Source organism: Alexandromys fortis, unplaced genomic scaffold (genome assembly GCF_014885135.2).
Source record: "Alexandromys fortis isolate MF-2015 unplaced genomic scaffold, M_Fortis_MF-2015_v1.1 scaffold_122, whole genome shotgun sequence".
Taxonomy (NCBI): domain Eukaryota; kingdom Metazoa; phylum Chordata; class Mammalia; order Rodentia; family Cricetidae; genus Alexandromys; species Alexandromys fortis.
The window spans coordinates 3,755,435-3,773,962 of NW_026068004.1; the positions used below are offsets into that span (position 1 = coordinate 3,755,435).

At 44.6% G+C, this 18,528-nt stretch overlaps 1 protein-coding gene across 15 annotated transcripts in view; it reads left to right on the top strand.

The window, feature by feature from the left end:
* Positions 1 to 18,528, top strand: part of Ccdc30 (coiled-coil domain containing 30) — a 68,081-nt gene that overhangs the window by 11,015 nt on the left and 38,538 nt on the right. For 7 of the 15 annotated variants that reach the window (XM_050161272.1, XM_050161275.1, XM_050161277.1 and 4 more), the window contains 3 exons: positions 1,168 to 1,324; positions 8,733 to 8,804; positions 10,234 to 10,349. In XM_050161272.1, coding sequence (XP_050017229.1) covers positions 1,168 to 1,324; positions 8,733 to 8,804; positions 10,234 to 10,349 — 345 coding nt within the window. Of the gene's footprint in view, positions 1 to 1,167; positions 1,325 to 8,732; positions 8,805 to 10,233; positions 10,350 to 12,087; positions 17,830 to 18,528 lie in introns of those variants that run through there. The other 8 variants (XM_050161284.1, XM_050161283.1, XM_050161286.1 and 5 more) reach the window with 4 other exon arrangements.

Below are 18,528 nucleotides of genomic sequence, written 5' to 3' on the forward strand. Positions count from 1 at the left end.
TATATATATTTGTGTGGGAATGGGGGCTGGGGAGGAGAGGCACACAGAGAGATAGCTCTGTGATTAAGAACATGTACTACCCTTGCAAAGGGCTGGGGTTCAATTCCTAGCACCCACATTGGGTGACTCACAACCCCCTGTAACTCCAACTCCCGTAGAATGCTCTAGCCTCTTCCAAGCACTTGCATGTTCCCCCACACACACACATACATGATTACAATTTTAAAAGTAACTTGCTGTGGGATAATGGTCTGTACCCTGTCAATTGTATTTTGATAAAACACCAATTGGCCAGTAGCCAGGCAGGAAGTATAGGCAAGGTGATCAGGCAGGAAGTAGAGGTGGGGCAATAAGAACAGGAGAATTCTGGGAAGAGGAAAGCTTAGTTTACAGTCGTTACCCAGACATAGAGGCAGCAAGATGAGACTGCCTCACTGAAAAAGGTACCAAGCCATGTGGCTAACACAGACAAGAATTATGGGCTAATATAAATTATAAGAGTTAATAAGAAGCCTGAGCTAATAGGCCAACTAGTTTATGATTAATGTAGACCTCTGTGTGTTTATTTGGGGCTGAATGGCTATGGGACCTGGTGGGACAGACACCTCTGTCAATAGTAACTCTTTTTTTAAAAGAGTGTACACACTTTGGAATTAATGAAAGAAGTGAAAACATTCTGCAGACCACATAGTCCACCATCCACACCAGTGGTGTCAGCCCTCCTGTCAAATGACGCATGGTTTACGTTTGCTTTTTGTGAAAGTATAAACATAGTCTCTTAGTGTGTTGCTTTGAAGCATGTGAATTTTTTTAACAAGTAAAAAAACCTTCAAATACCCACAATTTTGTTTGATTCAACCTAATCAAAGAATGCACATGGGTGGAGTGCTGTCTGCTGCTTTTCTGCATGGTTCTTGAAGCATGGACAGCAGCTACATGTCTTTTGTTTTAGTTTTTTTGTTTTTCAAGACAGGATTTCTCTGCGTAACAGCATTAGCTGTCCTGGGACTAGTTCTTGTAGACCAGGCTAGCCTTGAGCACACCGAGATCCACAGTCTGCCTCCACCTCCTGAGTGCTGGGATTATAGGAGTGCACCACATGGCCAGGCAGAGCCACGTGTCTAGAGTACATTTGCTGTTAGCTTCTTACTAACTGCAGCTTCGTTTCAGCGCCCGCATGAAGACCTGGCTAAAGATGCAGAGCCTCAGAACTGCCTCTTGAGGGAAGTGGAATGTATAGCACAGAGGCTGGAGGCGTCCCTGGAGGAGATCCAGCGGAGAGCTGCGGAGCCACAAGAGGAGGAGAAAGAGCAGAGAAAGTTAGGTGAGCCGTGGCTTCAGCCGACCGTTCTGGCCATGGATTTACTGGGATGACCTGAGGCAATATGTGCCAAGGGGAAAGGGACTCTAAGATGAACATGTAAAAGACTTACTGTTTCTGTGTCCCCGAGTCTTTAGAAAACACAGGCTTGACATGCCCACCCCGAAGGCACAGCCCAGAACTGTACGCCACTCACCAATAGGAGTCCCAGCACCCAGAAGACCCATTTGTTCCTTCGCCCTAATGCTGGATCCTTCTTCCTCACCAAACATCACCACCTCCCTACTTTAAATGCTGTTTCTGAGTTTGATCACATGCAATATCATTCATTTAAAATTTTAGTTCATTTATTTACATTTTATGTGTATGGGCGGTTTGTCTTTGTTCTGTGTACATGCCTGATGCCAACAGAGGCCAGAAGAGGATATCAGAATTACACACAGACAGTAGTGAGCTGCCATGTGGGTGCTAGGAATTGAATTTAGGTCCTCTGGAAGAACAACCAGAGCTCTTAACCACTGAGCCATCTTTCCAACCCCCATTTAAAAAAAATAAACTTTAAAATGGGTATGATGGTGCAATCCCATCACTTGGGAGGCAGAGGCAGGTAGATTTGAGGCCAGCCTGGTCTACATAATGAGTCCCAGGACAGCCAGGGCTATGCAGAGAGACCTTGCCTCAAGAAAAAAAAAAAAGAAAAGAAAAAGATAAAACCTTAAAAATACATTAAAATTTTTATTTTGTGCGTTTTCGCAAATGTGGGCAAGATGCTAAGACACACATATAGAAGTCAAAGAACAACTTAAAGCGATTCCTTCTACCATGTGGGTTACCACCACCGTTGAACGCAAGTTGTTAGACTTTGTGGCAGGTGCCTCTATCCTCTGAGCCATCTTGCCTGCAATATCCATTCTTTCCGTTTGTTCTCTTGCTTAGTCTCACAGACGTTGGTGAGACTCATTTACATTGTCTCTGTTCACTATTAGTGCCTTTATAATATTCTGCTGACACTACACTGGTCCATTCTACTGTTGATGGGCATTGTGATGTTTCTAGTTGGGGCTAGCACAAATTCTGATGCTGTTAGCATTCTTGCATTATCTTGTGGGTATTTACATATGCCTAATCCAAATAAGAATGCACTGGATCAGAGACTGGGGCACATTCTCCTGTGGTCTTCCAAAATACCGTCATGTGCCACTTAGCCATAGGGATTTGGTCTGGAAAATGGAACATTAAGTATTTTCCTTGTTACACAAACTTCAGAATGTGCTGACAAATACCGAGACAGCTAGGCATTGTGTGGGAGGTTGATTCTGTATGGGAGGGTCAGGTTCATTCTGTGGCCCATAGCACAATTAAGAGCTCAGTAGTGGGGGGCTGGAGAGATGGCTCAGAGGTTAAGAGCATTGCCTGCTCTTCCAAAGGTCCTGAGTTCAATTCCCAGCAACCACATGGTGACTCACAACCATCTGCAATAGGGTCTGGTGCCCTCTTCTGGACTGCAGGCATACACACAGACAGAATGTTGTATACATAATAAATAAATATTAAAAAAAAGAGAGCTCAGTAGTGTAAGAGGTCTGGTTCTGCACACTCCCTGGTGCACACTCCCTGGCAATGCTTGCTAATGGTCAGTACTGTAGCCTGGCATGGTGAGGGTATAGTAGCATTAACAGGCTTCACTGTGAGAGTCCCAGAGCCCTTGTGTCTGCTGCGGTGGCTGCTCACATTGTGTGCAGTTTGGAGCAGTCCCTGCTCAAGTCTCTCACACTGTTCTGAACACGTGCCTTTTTTTGACCGCAAATATTCACGTCTGCTCTTGGTTCTGCCAAATAGGAGCTCTATTTATCAAATGCAGTTTAGGGGAGCACTTACTTACTTTCTGTCTCTAGGGTTGCCTTTTCTGGACATTTCATATAAATGGCATCTTACATGAGTGTGTATGTTTTCTTTTGAGATTTAACCATGAAACAGGTTTATTGTTTTGTGTGTATGGGTGTTTTACCTGCACGTATTTCTGTCTATCATGTGTCCATGGAGGCCAGAAGAGGGCATCAAATCTAGAACTGGTATTAACAGACAGTTGTGAGTTACCATGTGTGTAGGCAGAGTTTTCCTGTCCTGACTGCCTGCTCCCAAATAAATGACATAGAGGCTTCTGTTAATTATAAATGCTCAGCCAATAGCTCATGCTTATTACTAACTAGCTCTTACATAACTCATTTCTATTAGTCTATATATTGCTATATGGCCGGCAGCTTTACCTGTCCTCTAGCACATATTGCTTCCTAGGCAGCTGGCTAGCATCTCTCCTGACTCTGCTCTTCTTCCCATCATTCTCAGGTTTTCCTGCCTAACTTCCTGCTAGGCTACTGGCCTGTCAGCTTTTTATTAACCAGTGGGAATAATACATATTCCCAATATACAGAAGGATTATTCCATAGCACATATTGTTATGGTTTAAGTAAAAATGCTGCAGGTCTCCGAGTGGATGCACTGGGCAGTGGGTCCAGAGACCACACTGCAGGTTCCCAAAGTGACAGTAGGCAGTGGGCTGTGGGTCCCGAGAGCAGCCAGTCCCAGGCATGAATGGTGCAGTTCCCCAAGTGGCTACAGTGGGCCATGAGGGGCAGATAGTCCCAGGCAGGGAGCCACAGGGTGTGTGAGACCTTGATGGGGCAGACAGTCCCACGAAGAGAGACAGATGGATGGGCATGCCAGGAGACCACATGGCAGGTCTCCAAAGGTGGCTGGTCCTGGGCAGGGAGCCATGCAGCAGGTGAGAGACAGATAGATAGGCACACTATGCAGAAGTGAGGTTGGATATTTATTTAGTGGCTCCTTATTTCAACACAGAGAGAGAGAGAAACTGGGGGAGGGGGAGAGGATGTTGGAGGAAGGGAGAATGCTCGTTAGTTCTCGGCCACCCGGCTAGCTTAGACCTGAAATAATCACACAGAAACTGTATTAATTAAATTATTGCTTGGCCCATTAGCTCTAACTTCTTATTGGCTTGTCTCTTAAAGGGACAGGACAGATCATTACACATATGAGTGATGAGAATCAAATCCAAGCCCTCTGGAAAGTTCTCTTAACCAATGAGGCCTCTCTCCATCCCATTAATATCTCTCCAGCCCCCTATTGAGACCAGGTCTAACCATGCAACTCTGGCTGGCCTGGGATTTGCTGTGTAAATCATCCTTGAATTTAGGGATCCACCTGCCTCTCCCGCTTGAGTTCTAGGATCAAAGGCCTGTGCCACCACCTCTCTCAGCCAGCCATGGCTGCTTTTTAACAGTGGGGTTTTGTCTTCAGGGCATGGGGGATGTTGGTTGAGACAGGGTTTCTCTGTGTAGCCCTATCTGTCCTGGAACTCACTCTGTAGTTCAGGCTGGCTCAGAAATCTACCTTCCTCTGCCTCCCAGAGTGGTAGGATTATAGGTGTGGGATTTCTATTGTAAATGTTCTGGATATTAATCTCTTACGAGACAGGGGATTTTCAAATACTTCCGCTTCTGAATTGTGAGCAGTCTTTTCTAGCAAACATGGCCGGGCTGCCAAAGCTTACTATTCCATAAACCTTCCTCATCTTGTGAAACCCTGCCTGTTTGCCCAAGCCTTGAATACCAGGCATTCCTGAGATTGTCGGTCATACCCTACACTATTATGAACGGGGCCTAGCATTCAAATAGTAAGGTTGCAGAGTGAAACACTGCCACCATCCTGCCTCCTGCCCAAGTGTGCTGGCTCACCCCGTTGGATCATTGTGCAGCCTTTTGCAAAAGTGGATATTGCCTTGCGGAGTTACTTTTGCATTGTTCACATGTCTGTCTGTCTGTGTGATACCAGGAATATTCTCCAGCACGTCTCACAAATCTTCCCTCTGTTGACAGTGTCCTTTATTGGACCAAAGGTTTTCATGTTATGTAGCTCAACTTACCTTTTTATTCTTTTGTTCTTCTGTTGCTACTAATCTTGGTAAAAGATTAAATATTGCCACCCCCTCAAAAAAAAAAAAAGAATACACTTATGTGTCCATGGTCTAGCCAGGCATGATGGTGCATGTCTTTAATCCCAGCACTCAGGAGGCAGAGTTCAAGGCCAGCCTGGTCTATAAAGCTAGCTCCAGGACAGCCAGAGCTATAGAATAGGAAGCCCCTGTTAAAATAAACAAAAAACAAAATACAACAACAACAAACCCATTATATCTAGAATAATAAATAAAGAAGTAGACTTAGAAAATACATCTGCGAATCCAGTAGAAGGTCTTAAAAATGTAACAAAGCCTGCCAGGCATGGTGGTGCATGCTTGTACCAGCATTTGAGGGGCTGAAGAAGGAGGTTATACTTTAAGATCAGTGTTAACAGAGTGAATTCCATTCTGGGCTACATAACAAAGCCTTCTCTCAAAAGAGAAACCAGTTCTAGGATTGTGGCTCATTTAAGGCTAATGAAAAGCCAGAGTTGTCGAATTCTTCACTGATATGGCAGCCATCTGACCAACCAAGTTTAAGGAACTGGTTGTCTCCATTAATTTTTAAATCGGGCAAACAATTCATTTGGCTGTGTCATTCTAAAAGTAGATTTTATTTTTGAGACAGGGTATCACTATATAGCCTTAGCTAGCCTCAGGCTCACTGTATAGGCCAGGCTAGCTTCAAACTCAGAATCCTCCTGCCTCTACCTCCTGGTGCTGGGATTCAGGTGTGGGTCAACACTGCATCCACAGTCTAGCTTTTAAAATGAAAACCAAATGTTTTCTGAGTATCTGGAGCACCTCAGAACTTTTTAACATTTTGGAAGCCCTGGTTCTCTTAAAGTTAGGGAAGCAAACAGGATTTTTTTCTGTCTGTCTACAGCCCACATCCCACACTCGCCCCAACCCTTTGCTCTGCAGACCCAAGCAGCTCTGGATCCCTGTCGTTCCCAGAAGGTCCAGTGTCTCTCCTGCCTCCTTTGTTCTTCCTGCCTTCTCTCCATTACTCATGCTGCTCTCTTTCTCGAATATTCTTTCCACCTGAAGTTCCTCTGCTTCCCCTTCTTCCATAAAGGAGTACCTTGGAAAACTTGTTTTAGTGCCACAGAAACCATCTCACGTCTCCAGCATGGAGAAGACAGCCCCGGGTTTGCATCTCCCGCCATGCTATTTATTCCCCTCGGCACTGAGCAGGCTGCTCCAGTTCCTGACTTGCTTATCTCACCCATACATTGGGATGTGGGCACCTACATTGTATTTGTCATAATTATATGCCTGACAATGGGACAGTTGCTCCTGGAGGCAGCAGCAGGAATAGTATTGCTATAATTCGAATATAATTTCTCATCTGATGGGTTATAGTGTTGCTGGCATAATAATAAACTGCGCACAACTGTCTGTGGCACCCATGGTGTGACTGGGGGTATTCCTGTAAAGCTCAGCGTTCGCCTCTTAGTGTTAGCAGATCCTTCATTTTAATGGTTTAGGAAACCCGCCAGCCAATCACAGTGAGGAGCTCTCAAGAAGCAAAGGGATAAAGCCTCCATCAACTCCAGTGCCCCTGCTGCTGTTCCCGTGTACTCCTTTGTACCCCTGATGGGTAATACTGTCAACCTGGCAGGAGCTAGAATCACCTAGAAGACCACCCTCTGAGCTTCCCTGTGATCTAGTCTCTAGATTGGGTCCACAGAGGAGGGAAGAGACACCCTAAATGTGAACAGCACCCGGGACATAGACAGAAAAAAGGGGAGAAAATGAGCCGAGCCGTAACATTCTCTGCTTCCTGGCTTTGGTACAGTGTGACTCTGTGCTCCTTCTGCCATCGTAGGCTGTACCCTAGAACTAAGCCCAAATCAATCCTTCCTCCTTAAGATGCTTTTTAGTGGTGAGGACAGTGACCGACACAATACCAAAATCTATTCCTGGGATTTTGTTATTTTCATTGCTAGCAGATATTGGCAAAATTCTCAATATAGTCCACTTACCACATAGTGACATTTTGGTCAGCTGGAAATCTTCTATGTACATTAGTTTCATAAAATTAAATCACCTAATAACACTGTAGCCATTTTACTATGCAAGTATACCCTATGGTGTTTATGCTCTAATAAAATTACCTCCCAGCAGTTTCTCAGAACAGACTTCCCCATCCTTACCTGAGGCAGGATTGTGTTATGCATGCTTTAAACATTCAGCTGCCCTTGTGACCTCAGTGATCCAAGCCCTTCATAACTTAATCTTATAAGAGACTGCTTAGGGCCAGGTGTGATAGCACATGCCTTTAATCCCAGCACTTGGGAGGCAGAAGCAGGTGGATCTCTGAGTTCGAGGCCAGCCTAGTGATCTACAAGGTGAGTTCCAGGATGGCTAGGGCTATTACACAGAAAAACCCTGTCTCCAGAAAACCAAAATAAATAAATACATAAAGAGAAAGAGAATGGTTAGGGAATGTGTGGTCAGAGGTTCATGGAATCAATAAGGTGTTCAGTAGGAACACTAGACGGGAACCCAGCAAAGCTTCCAGATAGATCACACCTCTGTAGAGACTCAAAGGACGGTATTCACAGAGAAGAAAAGGTAGGAAATCTGATTGTCATATGAGTCATTTATGTCTTTGGTTTTGGTGTTTTGAGACAGGGTATTTCTATGTAGGCTGAATTAACGGAGATCTACCTGATGTGGGAATTAAGCTGGGTACCACAATGCCCAGCTGATTTGCTTTTGGGGATGTCTTAACCCTTAGTTAGGGTTTCTATTGCTGTGAAGAGGCACCATGGCCATGACAGCTCTTACAAAGGAAAGCATTTAATGAGGCCTGGCTTACAGTTTCAGAGGTTTAGTCCATTGTCTGTCAAGGGGAAGCGTCACAGCACAAAGGCAGACGTGGTGCTGGAGAAGGAGCTGAGAGTTCTGCATCTTGATCTGCAGGCAGCAAAAGGTGACTGCCACACTAGACATAACTTGAACATATGAGAGCTCAAAGCCTGCCTCCAAAGTGACACGCTTCCTCCAACAAGGCCACACCTACCCCAACAAGGCCACACCTACCCCAACAAGGCCACACCTACCCCAACAAGGCCACACCTACCCCAACAAGGCCACACCTCCTAACAGTGCCACCTTATGGGTCAAGCACTCAAACACATGGGAGGCATTCCTATTCAAACCACCGCATGGGGGATTTATATTTATGTGTATGAATGCTTGCCTGATATATATGTCTGTGCACCCCATATATTCAGTGCCTGAGGAAGCCAGAAGAGGGCGACAGATACAGATCCCCTGGGACAGAATTTAGAGACAGTTGCCGTGTGGGTTGTGGGAATTGAACCTGAGTTCTTTGGAAGAACAGCCAGTGTTCTTCACTGCTGAGCCATCTCTTCAGCCCCTCATTTCTTTTTGTACATACGTTTTCTTTTTGTTTTATTTTAGACGAGGTACTTGAGAATGCTCGACTGGAAATTGAAAAATTGAAAAACAATCTGATAAAACTGAAAGAAAGTGGTGAGTCATTAGCATATATAGTAATAATAGATCACACAATAGCATAGTATGTGCAGTTTAAAATATCACTTAAGAGGGCTGGAGAGATGGCTCAGAGGTTAAGAGCACTGACTGCTCTCCCAGAGGACCTGAGTTCAATACCCGGCAACCATATGGTGGCTCACAACCATCTGTAATGAGATCTGGTGCCCTCTTCTGTCATGAAGGCATAGGTGCAGGCAGAACACAATACATAATATATATATATATATATATATACACATCACGTAAGAGCTCCATGGCTAACAAACACTTACAGAGGACCCGAGTTTGGTTGTAGCGCCCACATTGAGCAAGTCGCAACCACTTGTAACTTCAGCTCCAGGGGATTTGACGCCCTCTTCTGGCCTCTGTGGACATTTGCCCACATGCACAGACACACAGACACTCACACATAAATGACATGATAAGACAAATCTTTAAAGTGTTCTTAATAATGGCAATCACAAGTAGCACTCCTACAGCCAGTGCTGCTCTGGCTGTTGCAGCTGCCATCACTTCCTACCCCCGGAGCAGGAGTCGCTCTGCCAGGAGCTTCTCATGATTTTCTTTAATCCTCCTCACAAGTTGGGTACCGAATATGATTATCCCCATCTCCTAGATAAGGACGCTGAGCTGTGGCAAGGTTACCTGGGTTATCCATTAACTACAAAATATACCACAGCTGATGTGTGAATCCTTATGTATCTGATTCCAAAATCTGTCACCAGGACAGAGAACTCAGGGGGTACTGAGACCCCTGGAGCCAAGGACCTTATAGTCTGTTCAACAATAACTCCTTCACATTTGTTCACTGGAAAGCCAATAGGCCTGGAGTGGTGTTGAATGAGCTAATCTGACCCTGCCTTTGGTATTTAATAATTCTACCAGCGATTGTAAAATTTGGATATCCCAATGGTCACAACAAAAATGATTTATAGAATATTTTTATCAATTTTAAATAATTTCAAAATCAGTCAAAATTCCAAAATCCTTTCCTTTAAAATAAAAAAATGTACACCCTCCTGAAATTTTAGCTCCAGGGACATTGAGATGGCTCTGAACCAGGACCCACCTGGTTGAAGGACAGACCTGATGCCAGCAATCTGTCTTCTGACATGTGTGCACATGCCACACTCACACACACACACACAATAAGAAATGTTTCATGTTCCCAGACCCCTGTATTGTTGGAAACAATACATTCAAAAAGTTCCTTAGACCTCTGTGAGAAATACAAAGCTTCTGTTTCATTACAATAGGTTGGTAGAATATTCTGGTTTGGCGGCTCTCCTATGCAGACAACCACATATGCAGAACGCAGCAGACCCCCACTCGTTAGTGTTTAAGAGTCGTTGCCTCCCAAGGGAAAACTGTGGCCCAAGTAGTAACCGCCTCCTCCTCTGTTTAGATGCGACAGACCTACGGAAAGTGAAAGAGCACAACCAGAGGCTGGACGAGGAAATTCTGGCTTTAAGAAACCGGGTTCGATCGCTTGACTCCGAGAAAAAGTTGCTTGGAGAAATGGTCAGTGTGCTTTATTTAGTTCCTGGAGTTTGTTTAGTGTGTATCCAATAGCAACCAGTGGTGTGAGCCACAAGGCTACCCATCGTCTAAGCTGGTTCTTCGGAGACTGGTCCTGACAATATCGGGGGTCAGGGCACAGAGGTGCTGTGTTCTAACCGAGTGTGTTTTTATCTGCCAGTGCTTACGTCTCGTTTTAAGTACTTGTGCTGAACAGCAGCATCATTGCGGTTGTATGAATGTCAGGCCCGCTTATTTTTATTGTTGTTTTATGTGTATGGATGTTTTATGTGTATTGTGGTTGTATGAATGTCAGGCTCGCTTATTTTTATTGTTGTTTTATGTGTATGGATGTTTTATGTGTATTGCTGTTGTATGAATGTCAGGCCCGCTTATTTTTGTTGCTGTTCTATGTGCATGGATGTTTTGGTTGTAGGTATGTCTGTGTATGATATGCATGTAGTGCCTGAGGGGGCAGAGGAAGGCTTCAGATTCACTGCATAAAGATCATTGTAAGCTGCCGTGCAGGTGCTGGGAACTGAACGCAGGTCCTCTGGCAGAGCAGCCAGTGCTCTAAACTGCTGAGCCATCTCTGCAGTCCCAAAATTAGGATTTCTACACCAGCATAGAATTAACAGCCATCAGATAAAAAAATTACTCTTACTTTGTACAAGTTTGTGATTATTACTATTGTATTCACAGTTGTAGTATTTTTTAATTGATTTTTATTGAGCTCTGCATTTTCCTCTGCTCCCCTCCCTGCCTCTCCTCTCTCCTTCAACCCTCTCCCAAGGTCCCATTTACTCAGGAGATCTTGTCTTTTTCCACTTCCCCAGTTGTGGTGTTTCTAAACCGTTTCTTCTTGGCAGTGGATTACCTTTAATATACACTTTCATGTGTAGTATCTCCAGCCTCAGATTATTTGTTTCATAACCACATGTATAGTATTAAATACAGTGCAAAGTGCTCAACAAACTTAGTTTTAAAATTATTAAATACCTGTATTTGGACTTTCCTTTAGGAAGCTCACAAAACTTATTTAGCTTACCAAGTAGGGTTTTTTGTTGTTGTTGTTGTTTCTATCCTGGAACTAGCTCTTGTAGACCAGGCTGGCCTCGAACTCACAGGGATTCACTGCCTCTGCCTCCGGAGTGCTGGGATTAAAGGTGTGCATACCACTGCCCTGCCCCTACCTAGTTCTTATAGCTTAAATTAACCCTTTTCTATTAATCTGTGTTCTGCCACGTGATTCAGTTACCTGGCCTTTGTGTCCTACGTCCAACTCTCGCACACCTAGATTGCTCTCGAGTTCCCCTCTCTGGCTGGAAGTCCACCTATTCTCTCCTGCGTAGCTACTGGCCACTCAGCTCTCTAGTAAATCAATCACATTGACACATTTTCACACGGTGTAAACAAATATTCCACAGCAAATACCCACTGGGACAATTCTTATTAAAAAAATAAGAAATGACTTGTGCGCGGTGGTGGCGCACACCTTTAATCCCAACACTCAAGGAGGCAGAGACAGGCGGATCTCTGTGAGTTCAAGGCCAGTCTGGTCTACAGATCGAGTTCCAGAATAACCAGGGCTGTTACACAGAGAAACCCTGTCTTGAAAAACAAGAAAGGAAGGAAGGGAGGGAGAGAGGGAGGGAGGGAGGGAGGGAGGGAGGGAGGGAGGGAGGGAGGGAGGGAGGGAGGGAGGAAGGGAGGGAGGGAGAAAGAGAAAAAGAAAGAAAAGGAAAAAAGAAATGTCATGTTGTTGGGACTAGAAGAATTAGAACATAGCGCATTGCTACTTGTGCCGACTGTATGTCAACCTGAGTCATTTTGGAAGATGGAACCTCAATTTAGGAAATGCCCTCACCAAACTGACCTCTGGGCAAGCCTGTGGTACATTTCCTTGATTGATGATTCATGTGGGAAAACCCAGTTCACTGTGGGCGGTGCCAGTCGTGGGCTGGTGGTTCTGGGTGCTATATGAAAGCCAGCCATGGAGAGCGAGCCAGTAAGCAGCACTCTTCCGTGGCCTCTGTTTCAGCTCCTGCCTCCAGGTTCCTGCCCTGTGCTCTTACTGTGACTTCCCTCAGTGTTACCTGGAAGTGTTGGCAAAAGAAACCCTTTCCTCCCTAAGTTACTCTTTGGTCATGGTGTTTTATTGTAGCCATAGGAACCTTAGGACACCACTGCTTGTGGTGGTGAACCCACGCTGTTGAGACAGTAGGGAGCCCTCAGAGCACTGCCCGTAGCATTAACGTGCTCTGCTAATGGCGCTTCCAGGTGTAAGTTAAACGCAAGGCCTCAGATACGTATTTCTACCTTCACGTTCAGAGCAGCGTTATTTACAGCATCCCAAGGGCAGCAACAACCTGCGCCAGCTGACAAGTTTGAACAAAATGTGGGACGTTATCACACACAATGAAACTTAAAAAGAACTGGACTAGGACCTCTGCAAGACCAACAAGTGTTCTTTTGTTTGTTCGTTGGTTTGTTTCAAGACAAGGTCTCTCTGTGACTGTTCTGACTTGCTCTGTATATCAGGCTGGCCTTGAACTCGGCCATCAGCCTGCCTTTGCCTCCCAGGTGCTGGGATTAAAACTATGCACCACCACTGCCAAGTACAAGTGCTCGTAACCACCAAGCTAGCCCTCGTTTTTGTTTATTTTTATTTGTTTGTTTAGTTAGTGTCTGTGTCGAGTGTATGCACACACCTGTCTGCCAGAGGTGTGCATGCCTCTGCAAGCATGCAGGCCGGTGTCTTCTGTATCACTCGTGCCTATTCCTTTGAGGCAGGGTCTCTCCCTGAACGTAGAGCTCCTATTTTCTCTGCTAGACTGAAAGCTAGCAAGCCTCAGTGCCGCTTCTGCCCCTGTCCCCCAGGGAGCTTGGATTACAGGTGGTGGCACAAAGTGATTCTTACCCTTTCTAATAAATGTCTTAGTAGTTCTAGCATACACATTTATGTTATAAAAGGGCACGAGAGAAACCTTGGTGGGTGAGAGCCCAAAGCGAGTGAGAGCCCGCAGCAGGTGAGGGCCAGACAAATACACCATGCAGGCAGAGCTTGTGTGGGAGTTTGTTGAGAGAAAGGTAAAGGGGGAGGGAAGAGGGAAGGAGAAATACAGAGAGAAAGAGGAAGAAGACCAGGCTACCTCTTCAGAAGAGCTGTGGGAAGAGAGTGGGAATGGGCGGAGCTTGTCTCTTAAAGGGACCTTTTGCACCTGTGTGTATACACGTAGTGATGTAGCAGCCATAGGACCCTGGGTTGCCAGGCAACAGGGGCCAGTATAATGACTGAATCCTAACATTTATGTTTATAATCTATTAAAGATAATTTTTTGTTAATGCAATGATGAAAGGGTTGAGTAGTGTTCATTTCCTAAAGTGTATCCAGTTTGCTCAGAGCAGTTGTTGAAAACAACTATTTCTTCCTTGAATTATATTGTTGCTTTTGTCAAAAATCAATTGTATGGGGCTGGAGAGATGACTCAGCACCTAAGAAAACTGGGCTGCTTTACCAGAGACCCCAGGCTCAATTCCCAACATCCACATGGCCGCTCACAACTGACTGTAACTCCAGTTCCAGGGATTCTGATGCCCTCTTCTGGTTTCTTTAGGCACTGCAGGCACATGGGCACAGATGTGTATGTAGGCAAAATACCCATGCACATAAAATTAAAAAATTAAAAGAAAAAAAAAAGCCAGGCAGTGATGGCACATGCCTTTAATCCCAGCACTTAGGAGGCAGAGGCAGATGTATCTCTAAGTTCGAGGCCAGCCTGGTCTGCAGAGTGAGTTCCAGAACAGCCAGGACTACACAGAGAAAGAAATCTGGTTTTGAAAAAAAAAAAAAAAAAAAAAAAATCAGTTGTTTAAGTCTTCTGTTGGACCTTCTGCCCTACTCATCCATGTGTCTATTTTTAAAACAGGTGCGTGCTGTGGCTGTACTTATTATAAATAAAGCACTGCAGCTCCAGCCTTGAGTTTCTTCTAAGTTGTGTGGGTTAATCCAGGTCTTCACCATTTTGACATAAACACCACAAGGGTTTTGATGCATGGCATGCACTGTTCGCATAATCTCGAGGAAGCCTTACATTTTTAACAATATTGAATCCTCAAAGCAATGGAGGCGTTGTCTTCTCTGTCATGTCTTTGCATCTTGCAGGGCACGGTCCTTTACACACACTTAACCTTAAAAAGTATCCTAAAAGGAAACAAGAAACGGAAGAACATCGTAGAATCATGAAATATTAACGTCATACTAGAACAAGTGTAAACATTTAGGCAAATAAAACCCGTGTTGGTTGGGTTTGGTTAACTTGACACAGCCACCTGGAGTCTCCCCCTCCCACTGAACCAGTCACAAAGCTTCACTTCTGGGTGCCCTGCGGCAGGTTTGCCCTGAAGACTTCCCTAGCAAATAAAAATCTGAAAGTCATTCTTCGGCTTTTACAGGAAAAATAATCCTGAAAAATCACTTCCTTTTCTTACACACCTGGAAACATGATAGCGTTTCTAAATGCCATCAGGTTCATCAGTAAGTAGATGCCCATCACTGTCTGTCGGCATGAAGACTTGGGTCTGGTCCCCAGGATGCACTTGGTGGAAGGAGAGAACCGATTTCCGCAAGTTCTCCTGTCATCTCCATAGATGGTGCCGTGTACAATCTCTACCCCTAGACACGAAATAGAAACATGGAATGACTTTTGTAAAGTAGGAATGTGAGCTACTTGTCGAGGGTGACAGTACCCACAGTATTTTAGATATTTATCAAGCTCCATCACAAGGGCAGGAGTCTTACAGGCAGTGGCTCACGTGATCCCTGGAGCAGACTTCCTCAAAGCAGATGAGTATTCCCACTGCATATGTTTGAGGCCTGTAGGGGATTTGACCAAAGCAAGAGTTGGCCAGGAGTTGACGATACAGTACCAACTCTCGTGGAGATCTGTAGAGATTTCTATAGGGAATTACTTGTAACCTATAGCGGTCGTAGCATGCCCAAGGTTGCGTACAGAAACCACTCCACCTAGAGGTGAGTGGGCAGTGTTTCGTCCTCTGTCATGCCTTAGCCACGTATGACAGCGGCGAGATCTACTTATCAGTCTGCGTCCAGGAGGCACGGGTAAATTCAGAGCAGTAAGTGGGCCCCGCCTCCCAGACAGAACAGTGACCGTGCTGTGTTCTGAGCCGTTAAACTGTTCCTCAAAGTCCTTGGCAGCTGGCCCTTGTGAAGGAGGGAACCTGCGACAAGTCACCGGCTTTCCTCTCCCTCTGCTGACTGGCAGGTGAGGTGAGCTCCCTTTAGACTCAGGGCCACCTTCAGACACTCAGCATTTGCATCCATTTCCAGTTCAAGCTTTGGTTACCTGTCTCATGAAGTGTGTGATTGCTCAAATGAATACCTATATTCAGTGTGCCATAAGTTATGGTAAATTTTATACGCTATTTGTAAAATATATTTAATGCTTTCAAATATAAAATAAGCTATGTTAATCAGTGTTATAGACTAGGTATAAATTATTTTTCGGTTTTTAAATAGACTGTTTGGAAAAGCTATCTTAAACATTTTTTAAAAATCTATCTAAAAAATAGCCAGTTGTGATGGCAGACATCTTTAATCCTGGCTTTGGGAATCAAAGGCAAGCAGATGTCTGTGAGTTCAAAGCCCGTTTGGTCTACATAGTGAGCTCACACAGCCAAAGATACATAGTAAGACTGTCTCAAGAAAAAAAAAGTTAAAATATATGGCATTCTTCTTCTTTTTTTTTTTTTGCTTATAGTCTTTAATTTTTAAACGACTTTTTGAGGTTAGAATTATATCATTTCCTCCTTTTTCTGCCTCCAAAGCCTCCCATGTACACTTCTTCCACCATGTTCTCTTTCAAATTCATGGCCTCCTTGTCAATTATTGTTATACACACACACACACACACACACACACACACACACACACACACGGAGAAAGAGAGAGAGAGATTCCTAAATATATAAATACAACCTACTCAGTCTGTATAAATTACTGGTACATGTGTGTTTTGACCCGTTGGTATTGGATAACCAATTGGTGACTCTTCCTGGGGAAGATTGCTTCTCTGCTCTCAGCATCCCCTTCGTTGCCTGTAACTTCTCTGCTCTCAGCATCCCTTTGTTGCCTGTAGTTCTTTGTCTAGGGTTGAGACCTCATGATCTTTCCCCCATCCATGCTCGCGTGCCTATTGGCGTTCTTGTTCAGGATGGCGTTCTAATAGTAAGAAAATACAAGGAAAATGTAGGGCCGTCTTAGTTTGAAGAGTTTAGGTGTCTCCCCCGCTTTCTGTTAAAGCATCAGGCACCATGCGGGTGTGCCTGGGGCTAAGGAACTCCTGCCTTGAGTGTTGAATGCATCCAAGTGTCTTGGGGACATGCAAAGGTGTTCACTAGGGCAGATGTTGAGTAATGACGAGAGAGAAAATGCTTTGGAGGAAAATATGTCCTTCCTCCTCTCCTCAGGCCTTGCTGTAGGTCGACACAATTCTCGACATTTTCTCTAACTACTGTCAGAAGGAGTCTGACTCACCCGAGTCTTTGTGTCCGTTTTTAAGTAGCACCCCTTCTCCTTTCTAACTCAACGGTTTGGGATTGCCCGTCCTCTTTTCTGGACCTTGAATATGAGGACTGGAAATAGTAACTTGATTAACGCAACAAGATGCTTTAGAGCTTTTTCTAAAGCTTGTTCCTTTTGGCTCACTGCCAAACAGCAAAAGCCCAAACCGGGAAGTCAGCCTATAATCAAAATGGACACTTGATCTAACCCAAGAAAGAAGGTAAAATTGTTGGAAGACACTTTATGGGTTTGTCTCAGAGAAAGATACACAAGCAAAATGTAGCTTGGGACTGGAGAGATGGCTCACAGTGCTTACTCCTCTTGCAGAGAATCCAGATTCACACCCAACACTCCCATTGCAGCTCACAAGCATCTGTAATTTGAGTTCCAGGAGATCTGACGCCCTTTTCTGGCTGCCACAGGCATTGCATTCATGTGGTGTGTGTACACACACATAAAGAGCAAACACTCATACACATAAGATAAAAGTAAACATGTCTTTTCAAAGAAAAGAATGTAGCCCATTTTGGGGCCTGGCAAGATGGATGGGTGGGTAAAAGTGCTTGCCGTACAAACTTGGAGACCCAAGTTCAATCTCTGGAACCACAAAAAGGTAGAAAGAGAAAATAGACTCCCCAAAAGTTGTTCTCTGACTTCCCCATGTACACCATTACACAAGTGTGCCCATACATAGATTGTGTGCACATGCACACACTCAATAATTTAAACAAATGTAAATTATTTTAAGGCTATTTTAGTAACTCTTGTGTATATTTTAACTGGTGATTTATTTGGATTGAGATTTCCATCTGAGAGGCCGAATTATCAGTAACATAGGAAGAAGGAAGAGACACCAGTATGAAAGACCAAGAACCAATTAAAGTGCAAGATTTTAATGAGGTAAGAAATGAAAATGAAATAAGACACTCTGCTTTGAGACAGGTTTTTTTGTTGTTGTTTTGTCTTTCTTTTTTTTTTTTTTTTTTTTTTTTTGGTTTTTCGAGACAGGGTTTCTCTGTGGTTTTGGAGCCTGTCCTAGAACTAGCTCTTGTAGACCAGGCTGGTCTCGAACTCACAGAGATCCGCCTACCTCTGCCTCCCAAGTGCTGGGATTAAAGGCGTGCGCCACCACTGCCCGGCTGAGACAGGTTTTGTACAGCCAGGCTAACTACAAACTCACTATACAGCCAAGGCTACCCTTGAACTCCTAATCCTCCTGCTTCCACTCCCCATGCCCTGCTTGAAAAGATAATTCTTCAGTTCTATTTCTTAATACAAACCACATACGAATGAGCAAAACACTGCCAACAGGCCAAGGGAGAAAACACAGCTCTGGGGATGGTCCATCTCTAGCTCATTGTGATGAGCTTACCAAAGGCCTCCTCAGAGAAGTCAGTGAGGCTTGTGGGAACCACAGGGATGATCAAGCTTATTGTTTCACCTGGATGGGTGAGAGTTCAGAACAATGTGGTGCTTTGTCTCTGAGCACAGTGTCCATGGTTTTCATCAGGGGAAACTGAGGCTAATGGTGGAATAACCATCTCTTACACCATTGGTGCTAAAACACAGGCAGCACAGCTCTGCCTACCGGCTGTGTTT